The sequence below is a fragment of the Phyllobates terribilis genome, unplaced genomic scaffold, assembly GCF_046119375.1.
Source record: "Phyllobates terribilis strain yellow unplaced genomic scaffold, ASM4611937v1 Scaffold_2__4_contigs__length_985480577, whole genome shotgun sequence".
NCBI lineage: Eukaryota > Metazoa > Chordata > Amphibia > Anura > Dendrobatidae > Phyllobates > Phyllobates terribilis.
This window is the reverse complement of record NW_027362762.1, coordinates 795,633,807-795,644,694: the sequence shown is the minus strand read 5'-3', so window position 1 is coordinate 795,644,694 and position 10,888 is coordinate 795,633,807. Positions and strand designations below refer to the sequence as shown.

The 10,888-nt window shown below is 44.5% G+C and overlaps 1 protein-coding gene across 3 annotated transcripts in view; it reads left to right on the top strand.

Annotated features, from left to right (window-relative positions):
- Positions 1 to 1,397: 1,397 nt before the first annotated feature.
- ADGRG2 (adhesion G protein-coupled receptor G2) overlaps positions 1,398 to 10,888 on the top strand; it is a 209,729-nt gene continuing 200,238 nt past the window's right edge. For all 3 annotated transcript variants that reach the window (XM_073667454.1, XM_073667458.1, XM_073667447.1), the window contains exon 1: positions 1,398 to 1,718. In XM_073667454.1, coding sequence (XP_073523555.1) covers positions 1,417 to 1,718 — 302 coding nt within the window. In that variant the 5' untranslated portion in view covers positions 1,398 to 1,416. The remainder of the gene's footprint in view (positions 1,719 to 10,888) is intronic.

Here is a 10,888-nt window from a genome sequence, read left to right as displayed (position 1 = left end):
GTCTGTCACCAGATAGACTGCCAGGGCTGCATAGACTGTCACCAGATAGACTGCCAGGGCTGCGTAGACTGCCACCAGATAGACTGCCATGGCTGTGTAGACTGTCACCAGATAGACTGACAGGGCTGCATAGTCTGTCACCAGATAGACTGCCAGGGCTGCGTAGACTGTCACCAGATAGACTGCCATGGCTGTGTAGACTGTCACCAGATAGACTGTCAGGGCTGCATAGACTGTCACCAGATAGACTGCCAGGGCTGCATAGACTGTCACCAGATAGACTGCCAGGGCTGCGTAGACTGTCACCAGATAGACTGCCAGGGCTGCATAGTCTGTCACCCGATAGACTGCCAGGGTTGTGTAGACTGTCACCAGATAGATTGCCAGGGCTGTATAGTCTGTCACCAGATAGACTGCCAGGGCTGCATAGACTGTCACCAGATAGACTGCCAGGGCTGCATAGACTGTCACCAGATAGACTGCCAGGGCTGTATAGTCTGTCACCAGTTAGACTGCCACCAGATAGACTGCCAGGGTTGTGTAGACTGTCACCAGATAGACTGCCAGGGCTGCATAGTCTGTCACCAGATAGACTGCCAGGGCTGCGTAGACTGCCACCAGATAGACTGCCATGGCTGCGTAGACTGTCACCAGATAGACTGCCAGGGCTGCATAGTCTGTCACCAGATAGACTGCCAGGGCTGCATAGACTGTCACCAGATAGACTGTCAGGGCTGCATAGACTGTCACCAGATAGACTGCCAGGGCTGCGTAGACTGTCACCAGATAGACTGCCAGGGCTGCATAGTCTGTCACCAGATAGACTGCCAGGGTTGTGTAGACTGTCACCAGATAGACTGCCAGGGCTGTATAGTCTGTCACCAGATAGACTGCCAGGGCTGTATAGTCTGTCACCAGATAGACTGCCAGGGCTGCATAGACTGTCACCAGATAGACTGCCAGGGCTGCATAGACTGTCACCAGATAGACTGCCAGGGCTGTATAGTCTGTCACCAGATAGACTGCCAGGGTTGTGTAGACTGTCACCAGATAGACTGCCAGGGCTGCATAGTCTGTCACCAGATAGATTGCCAGGGCTGTATAGTCTATCACCAGATAGACTGCCAGGGTTGTGTAGACTGTCACCAGATAGATTGCCAGGGCTGTATAGTCTATCACCAGATAGACTGCCAGGGTTGTGTAGACTACCACCAGATAGACTGCCAGGGCTGCAGAGACTGTCATCAGATAGACTGCCAGCCATTACAGCAGTCAGTGCCAGACAGCAGAGTAACCTTAGCCCATCAGTGGTCTGTGCAGGTGACCAGGGGGTGCAGGGTGCCCCCTGCTGGACCAGCCCCGCGGTGTCGCCCTATGGCAGCTGTGATAATGAGTGAAGTGGACGAGGCGGCAGTAATGGACACACCCTGCCCCTCCTCTCATGGCTGGAGTGTGGAGCCGTGTACAGGCACGCAGTCTGGAGACACTCCACTCACCACAGAGTCACGCAGGGACAGTCTTATCTCAAGACTTTCTCCAAAGTTGGCAGAAAAAGCTGCTCACAACCAGGACAAGTGTGCACAGCTGCCACCCGGTGATGTCGCCTCACGGCAGCCCCGACCCTCACACCCATACACTGTGCCCAGGAGAGTAGCCCCTCACCACAGACAGGCTGACAGGAGGAATGGTGTGACCTGCGGGGACTTGTACAGCACCAGGTGAGTGCCGCATACACTGCAGGTGGGACATTAGGATGTATGTCCTCTTACATGGGACTGCAGACCCTGTTATCACCCTGTATAGGAATCTACTGTGTACAAGGGTCCTCACATTACACGTCTGCAGCGGAGCTGAGCTCATAGGCAGCCATGGGAAAGTGTGACACATCAGGCTCTGCCGGCTCCTACTGCCAGGGGATCAGGGGGAAGCAGGTGGGAGGAAGATGGGGGGAAAGCAAGGCATTTATCTGAGGCACAGTCAGCATGGAGGAGTCTGTGCTGTGCCTGTATACAATGGATCAGTACTTTATACTGTATCCCTCCAGGCACCATATTGTGATAACGTCATTATATAGTGATAATATGTCATGATAGTGTGATAATATGTCATTATATAGTGATAACATGCTAATATATTATGATAATATGTCATTATATTGTGATAATATATCATGATATTGTGATAGTATGTCATGATAATGTTATTATGTCATTATATAGTGATCAGATGTCATTTTATTGTGATGCTATGTCATATAGTGATAATATGTCATTATATTGTGATATGTCATGATAATGTGCTAATGTCATTATATAGTGATAACATGCTATTATATTATGATCATATGTCATTATACTGTGATAATATGTCATGATAATGTGATTATATGCCATCATATAGTGATAACATGTCATTATATTTGATATATCACAACATAGGGATTAGCGTAAAGGCCTTCTACAGAGATTTCATAAAACAGGGCACCTATAGACAGGGCATATAGACATGGAAAATATAGCTGTGACCGATCTGGCTACCTGTGCTTAGTTGTTTATTGTTTATTTTTTTGCATATCATGTATATATATATATATATATATATATATATATATATATATATATATATATATATATATTGCAATATTAGACCCTTATGGATGGCTGGTAATCATGGTTATTTCTGGTTATGGAATTCCACCTCATGGGCCTGTAGACTGTAAGCCCGCAAGGGCAGGGTCCTCTTCCCTCTGTACCAGTCTATCATTGTTAGTTTGTTTACTGTAAGTGATATCTGAATTTGGTATGTAACCTCTCCTCATGTACAGCACCATGGAATCAATGATGCTATATAAATAAACAATAATAATAATGGGCAGTGTACCTGTGTACCATTATTTTGCACCTTGATATGTTGCGTTTTCTAAGATTTCAAGCATATTCTTAACTTCCCCACTTCACTGCAGATGCCATTAGGATTTCCTAGTCAAAATGAACCTAGAACTAAGTACATGTCACACATTTTTAGTGTTTGTGGGCAATAGAATACTGTCAAAAAAGTATTTTAAAGAGAACCTGTCATTGGATTCATGATGCCTAAACCACAGGCGAGTGAATCAGAGCCTGCAGAGCAATTACATCCCTGTATGTGTCTTTCAATGATTTGCTTCAGCGTTTTAGAGAAAAGTGTGAAAATCTCCCAGCAGTGATTCACTAGATTGACAGGTTTCTCCCATGTGTGTACATATGTAAAATAAAAATAACAGAAGAAGGTATCGCCTCGTGTAATACGTTACAAGAAAATTACTATACAAAGCAGAGGTACCCAAAGAGAGGATGCTCAACCTCTTACTGATGTTTAAAAGCGTATCTCTCTCTGTTACAGGGTAGGAGGAACGGTAGTGATTACTGAAGCCTGGCCTCTCCTGGCGTGTTGTCCTTTCTCCAGAGGAGTTTTAGCTTGTTCACCGAACAAGAGTAGGTACATATACAGTAGAAGAGATAATAATTTGCCACTGTAACTCCAGCAGAATGTAGTATCAGTCCAGAGGTAGTGTAAAATATTCTATTTTATTCATACAGTGTTTTAAGAGGTTATGCTTTTCAGGGAGCTGCTCCCTTTCATAAGACCAAAATCAAGTCATCTGTACCTTACTTTTGGTCTGATGAAGGGGTGCCGATCCCCAAAAGTCATAACCTTTTAGGACACTGTATGAATAAGGCTATGTGCGCACAGTGCGTATTTGAAGCAGAAATTTCCTGAGCGTTTCTGCATCTCCATGGCAGGAGAAACATAGGCATTTTTTTGTGCGTTTTTTACACTTTTTTATATGCGTTTTTTGAAGCATTTTTGTACATCAATGAATTGTTTTTGGAGCTAAATAAAGTTATTTGGTGGGACATTGCTTAAACCTTGGATTACCATCAGAACTGGGGTGAGTATATTGGTTAATTTGAATGATTAAAGCATGTGTCTGTTGTATTTCAAATAAAGTGTTTACTCTGTGTCTGTGTGTTTAACTCTTTACTTTAATTAGGTTTGGTCATGAAAAGGTCTGATTGACACCTTGTCATCACCAAACAAAAGATCTAGGTGTCACCTAGTCCCATTCACCCAATCTTCATTAGAATTTCTATTCATGTAATTTATGCGGCTGCTGTGAGCTGGTATTTTTAGCCTGGGAAGGTGCCATTTGCAAACATTTTCCCTGGCCATAATTAACATCTCACAGCTGGTTCGTTAGCCGCTACATCCCCACGAACAGCAACAGGCAGCACTTTGGACACAGAATATTTTTGTTGCATCCAAAACGTGGTGTTTTAATGCCGCACTTTTGTTGTCGGTAAATGTGAATTCACCTCATATAATGACACTTCAATCGGTCAAAATCTGCAGCGGAAACTGTCGTGTTCGCAACAGAAATTGACATGCTGCGGGTGAGTTTGGGTATGTGGCCACAGTCAGGAACCGCTGCAGGTTTGGCGCTGCATGTTTATACAGCGTCAAACCCGCATCGTCCAGATGTTACAGCATAGTGGATGGGATCTCTAGAAATCCCATGTCCACTATGCGTGCATTAGAGGCTGCAAATCACCCGTGTACACTGACATGCAATGCGTCTTTCAGGACCGCAGCATGTCAAATTCTCTTTTGGAGTCGCTAGTCTCCGCAACAGAAATTTGACCACTAGAATGTATTGAATGCGATAAATCCGCATGGTTCAGTGAAAACATGAATTTACCTGCATTCAATAGAATGCAACGTTTTGGACGCAGCAAAAAATATGCGTCCAAAACGCTGCTACGTCCGGATCGTGGGCACAGAGCCTAAAATTTAAAAAAATGGCGTGGGTTCCCGCGTCATTTTTATATCCAGCAGAGGGAAAGCCGACCACTGGGGGCTGATATTAGTAGCCGGGGAAGGGGCCATTAGCCAACCATGTTCCCTGGCTATTAATATCAGCCTACAGCTGTTTGTTTAGCCTTTACTGGCTAGATTTCAGGGGGACCCAAGAAAAAAATTGACATGGGATTCCCCTATAAAATCTAACCAGCAAAGGCTAAACTAGACAGCTGCGGGCTGATATTAATAGCCAGGGAAGAGGCCATGAATACTAGCCCCCTCCGCGGCTATTAATATCACCCCTCAGCAATCCCAGAAATGGCGCATCCTTAAGATGCGCCAAATCTAGCCCTTAGCCTCTGCTCTTCCCACTGCCCTGTAGCGGTGGGGTAATGGGGTTCACATCAGCCTTGTATTGGCTGCTGACGTGAAGCCCAGGTTAGTAATGGAGGGCGTATATAAGATGCCCCCTTTACTAACCGCGTAGTAAAATGGTCGCTGCTTTTTCAATAAAAGACACAGCCAGAATAAAGTATTTTGATTAAATAAAAAACACACACGATTCTACCATTTTTTCTATTACCCCGAACCCTCGATCTCCTGAAAAAAACGTAAAATAACAAACAACCATATCCCTCACCTGTCCGCCGTCAATGACGTAGTCCATGTACCGCCAACGATTGTCCCACGACGATCTGTGTCACTTCAACAGCAGTGACATCAGCCATCACTGATGTCACTGCTGTAGAAGACAGTATTGTATACTGACAGGGGTGTAAAATCACCCCTGTCAGTATACATGCTGCAGGAGGTCACTGGGGTTGATCAGCTGAAGATCAGCTCATCAGCCCCGGTGAGCTTACGATCAGCTGATGGTTACGTGACCGCTCAGCTGATCTGTGACGTCAGCGATCAGCTGATGGTCACGTGACCACTCAGCTGATCGGTGATATCACAGATGAGCTGAGTGGTCACGTGATCATCAGCTAATCACTGACGTCATATATCAGCTGAGCGGTCTCATGACCATCAGCTGATCGCTGACGTCACTGATCAGCTGATGGTCACGAGACCGCTCAGCTGATCTGTGACATCAGCGCCAGTCCTGGAAGAACAGTACACTGTGTTCCAAATTATTATGCAAAAAGTGTTTATGAGTGATAAGGTAAGAATTTTTTTGTTTGTCAGTTAAACTCATTGATGGTGATGTGTGTCAGGGCTCTTTATATCACTGTAAGCAATTGCAGATACCTGTGCAAATTAGTTTGGCAGGTGTGTCCAATGAAAGGCAAGACTACTTAAGAAGGCTGTCCCACATTATTAAGCAGCCTACATTTTCTGCCAAAATGGGAAAGAAAAAGGATGTGTCGGCTGCTGAGAAGCAACAAATTGTGGAGTGTTTAGGTCAAGGCATGACTACAATCAACATTGCCAAGACACTTCATCATGATCATCGCACAATCAAGAAGTATGTAGCTGATTCACAGTACACACATGTGCGTGCTGATAAGGGAAAATTGAGCACGCTTTCCTACAGGCAATTACGTCAGGTTAAAAGAGCAGCGGCAAAAAAGCCTTGTCATAGCAGCAGACAAGTTTTTGTAGCTGCTGGTGCCGCCAACGTCCCCCGAACAACAAGATGCAGGGTCCTTCAGAGGTTTGCAGCTGTGCGTAAGTCATCATGTCGACCTCCTCTATCCACTGCACACAAGCAGAAATGGCTCCAGTGGGCCAAACAATACATGAAGACTGACTTCAAAACTGTTTTGTTCACCGATGAGTGCCGTGCAATGCTCGATGGTCCAGATGGATGGAGTGGAGATGGCTGGTTGATGGACACCCCATGCAAACACGGCTACGGCGCCAACAAGGAGGAGGTGGAGTAATGTTTTGGAATCATGGGGAGAGAGATTGTCGGCCCCTTTAGGATCCCTGAAGGGGTAAAGATGAACTCCATAATGTATGTTGAGTTTCTCAAACAGCACATCCTGCCATGGTTCAAGAAGAAGAACCGTGCATTCCGCAGCAAGATCATTTTCATGCATGATAATGCACCGTCTCATGCTGCACATAACACATCTGCATCTCTGGCTGCTATGGGCATAAAAGGGGACAAACTTATGGTGTGGCACCCATGCTCCCCTGACCTCAACCCCATTGAGAACATCTGGAGCATCATCAAAAGGAGTGTCTATGATGGCGGGAGGCAGTTCACATCTAAGCAACAGCTCTGGGAGGGTATTCTGTCCTCATGCAAAACAATTGAAGCAGAAACCATCCAAAACTTGACAAATTCAATGGACAAGAGAGTTCAGAAGCTCCTTTCGAACAAGGGGTCTTATGTGCAAATGTAACATCACCTAGAATAAAGTTTTGAGTTGAAAACTGTTTGATTTCAGTTTGTAATAACCTGCTAATGCTTATAATTTCAAAAATGACCATTTTTTTGTTCTTTATTAAAATGAAAAGGTTGAAAACTCTGCTGTGCATAATAATTTGGAACATGCATTTTGAGTGCAGTTTGAGTGTTTTATTTTTCTTAAAATATACTGTTATCATAGGCAGTTTGTACAAAAACCTTTCAATTGTACTCTAATAGTTATTTGACTGGAAAATTACAATGACTGCAATTCATATAGGTAATTTGGGAAAATCTGAGAAAATATTATTTGCATAATAATTTGGAACACAGTGTATACTGCGGGGAGCGAGCCTGCTCCCCCGCAGTATACCGCCGGCCGCTGGGAGGAGAAGATCGCTGCCGGGGGCCGCTGGACAGGTGAGTATAGAGGTTTATACTTTTTTTTTTTACAGCGTGTGTTAGCCGCCTTGGCTGGGAAGACTACTGCTCCTCCCATCCACACCGCTCCCGCTGTTATCAGCAGGAGCGGCGGTCGGGATGAGAGGAGTTGAAATCCTCCTCTCCAATCCGGGTACCACCCGCACCGCGTTGCTGCCGCGAATTTGCGGCCATTGACTTTAATTGAAACACAGCAAATCCACATATACCTGCGGGTTTGCTGCGTTTCAATGGACCTCAATGGACGCGAATTTGCTGCGGGATCGCTGTGGTGCTGTGTTTTTTAACGCAATATGAATCCGTAGTGGAAATTTTTGCATCATGTGCACAGCACATCCGGATTAGCATTGCTATCCTTCCACAAGCTTCTCACAATATCTGGTAGAAATTGTGGCCCATTCCTCCTGACAGAACTGGTGTAACTGATCCAGGTTTGTATATCGCCTTGCTCGCACCTGCCTTTTCACCTGTGCCATTCAGTTTTCAATAGGATTGAGATCAGGGATTTGTGATGGCCACTCCAAAACATTGACTTTGTTATCCTTAAGCCACTTTGTTACCATTTTGGCAGTATGCTTCGGGTCATTGTCTATTTGGAAGACCCATTTCTGCCCAAGCTTTAACTTCCTGACTGATGTCTTGAGATGTTGCTTCAGTATTGCCACATAATCTTCTTTTCTCATGATGCCATCTATTTTGTGAAGTGCACCAGTCCCTCCTGAAGTGAAACAACCCCACAACATGATGCTGCCACCCCTGTGTTTCACAGTTGGGATGGTGTTCTTAGGCTTCCAAGCTTCTTCTTTTTTCCTTCAAACCTAACGATGGTCATTATGCTCAAAAAGTTACATTTTAGTTTCATCAGACCACAGGACATGTCTCCAAAATGAAGGTCTTTGTTCCTGTGTGCATTTGCAAACATACATCAGGCTTTTTTGGTTATAGGAAGTTTCACCCCCAGCAGTTCGCCCCCAGGTACATTTCGCCCCTGCACATTTCGCCCCTATCATTTCGCCCCCAGGAAGATTCGCCCCCGCACATTTCGCCCCCGGACGTTTAGAAGATTCCAGCCATCCAGACAAGGGGCTAAAATTCTGCACTAAAACCTGCACCTAAATCCATAGAGCTAAATGGAGATTTTGGTGTAGAATTATCTACACCAGAATAGCTGTATATCTACAGTTGTGGATAATCCACAGAGGTTAGGAGACATGTTAATGAATCCTTAAGGTACATTCACATGCACTAAGTAGTTGCAGCAGACAATCTGCAGCTATTTTGTAGCAGAAAATTCTACACTAAAATTGATATGTAGTGATGCATGTTTGATGCGACAACCTTGTCCTCTGGCTGTGATTGACAATGGCTGGATACCTGCAAATCATGGTTGGTGGACAAGGTTACCACTCTGCTTATGAATATGGCAGACCACTGTATCTCAAAGGCAGGACTTCTACTTTGAAGCTGAGCAGAGAATCAGACTGCAACTAAACAAGTGAGGCATAGTTGGAATCAGTAGGCCTCACCCTACACAAAACATCCGGGGGCGAACTGCTGGGGGCAAAACATCCTGGGGGCCAAATGCTGGGGACGAAATGTGCGGGGGCGAAATGTACCCGGGGGCGAACTGCTGGGGGCGAAACATCCAGTTCCCGGCATTTTTATGTTTTTTTTGGAGTAATTGCTTCTTCCTGGCAGAGTGGCCTTGTCAGCCTATGTTGATACAGTACTTGTTTCACTGTGGATATTGACACAATCTTACCAGCTTCCACCATCATCTTCACAAGGTCTTTTTCTTTTGTCCTTGGGTTGATATGCACATGTCAGATCAAAGCTCATTCATCTCTGGGACACAGAACCCGTCTCCTTCCTGAGCGGTATGATGGCTGGACATTCCCATCTTATTTGTACTTGCGTATAATCGTTTGTACAGATGAACAAGGCACCTTCAGGTATCTTGAAATTGTACCCAAGGATGATCCAGACTTGTGCAAATCCACAATTCTCTTCCTGATATGATGCTACACAAAGAAGCAGTGGGTTTCAGGTGTGCATTAAAATACATCCACAGGTGTGCCTCTAATTAACTCAGATGTTGCCAAAAAAACTATCAGAAGCTTCCAAACACATGGCATCATGTTATGGGCAATCCGGAATTGTTTAAAGGCATAGTAATCTTAGTGTATGTAAACTTTTGACTTTGCAGTAAGTAATAAAATGCCTTAAAACATTCTCTCTCTCTCTCATTATTCTGGCATTTGGCAAATATTAAAAATTATGGTAATCCTAATTGACCTATAACAGGAAAGGTTTATTCTGATTTCATGTCAGATATTGAAAAAACATGCATATGTTTACAGTGTATGTAAACTTCTGGTTTCAACTGTATGTACCATGGGTATAGAGAGGCAGAGACCGGTCAGTTAACTAGATGGTATGGCGAAAGATAGGCCTGGCTGCAATCACTCAGCCATGCTCTGGTTTGCCAACATGAATCTAGTGTCCAGTTCCCTTTTAATTATTCCAGAATCTTACAAATAATTTTCATAGTTGCTGTTTGATAATGGGGTATTCTAGGTTTGAATGGGTTGTCTTATGAAGGCAATTCAGTACTAATTCCCTTTTAGGGCAGATTGGCATAAAGAAGGGGGACCCCCATTTGAGACCCCGGTCAATGAGCCACAAAGGAGAGCAACTCACATTCTGGAGAACTCACACCATCTTTGATTCCCATAGACAACCATCTATCTAAAGGACCACCAAGCTTCCCTGCAGTACCCAGGGGCACATCACACTGAAGGAGAAAGGCCTGGCTGGTGCCAAGAGAAATATCGGGGGTGATCAGATGATGATTCTGGCTTCATTCTGGAAGGAGTTACAGCTGATGATACACTTGGGAATATTGTAAAATAAATATGGAAATAGCTATTACTTAACCCATGAATCTCCTGCCGTCCATCTGCTGCCACTCTGGTAGTGACTGCTAGGTCTGCAGTTATTTTGTCCCATCCATCATTTACATGACTACTGCAGTCAATCACTGGCCTCAGTGGTCACATGCAGTTTATGTAAACCTTACTCCTGAGACTGGTGATTGGCTGCAGTGGTAACATGAATGATGTACTGCATGGAGGACCCCCATAGAAGTGCTTGAATAATGGGATATTCAGTGGATAAGCAATGATTCTTTCTTTATTTTATAACATTCCCCACTCTATCACAACTTTTAATAATTTTACGAAAACCTAT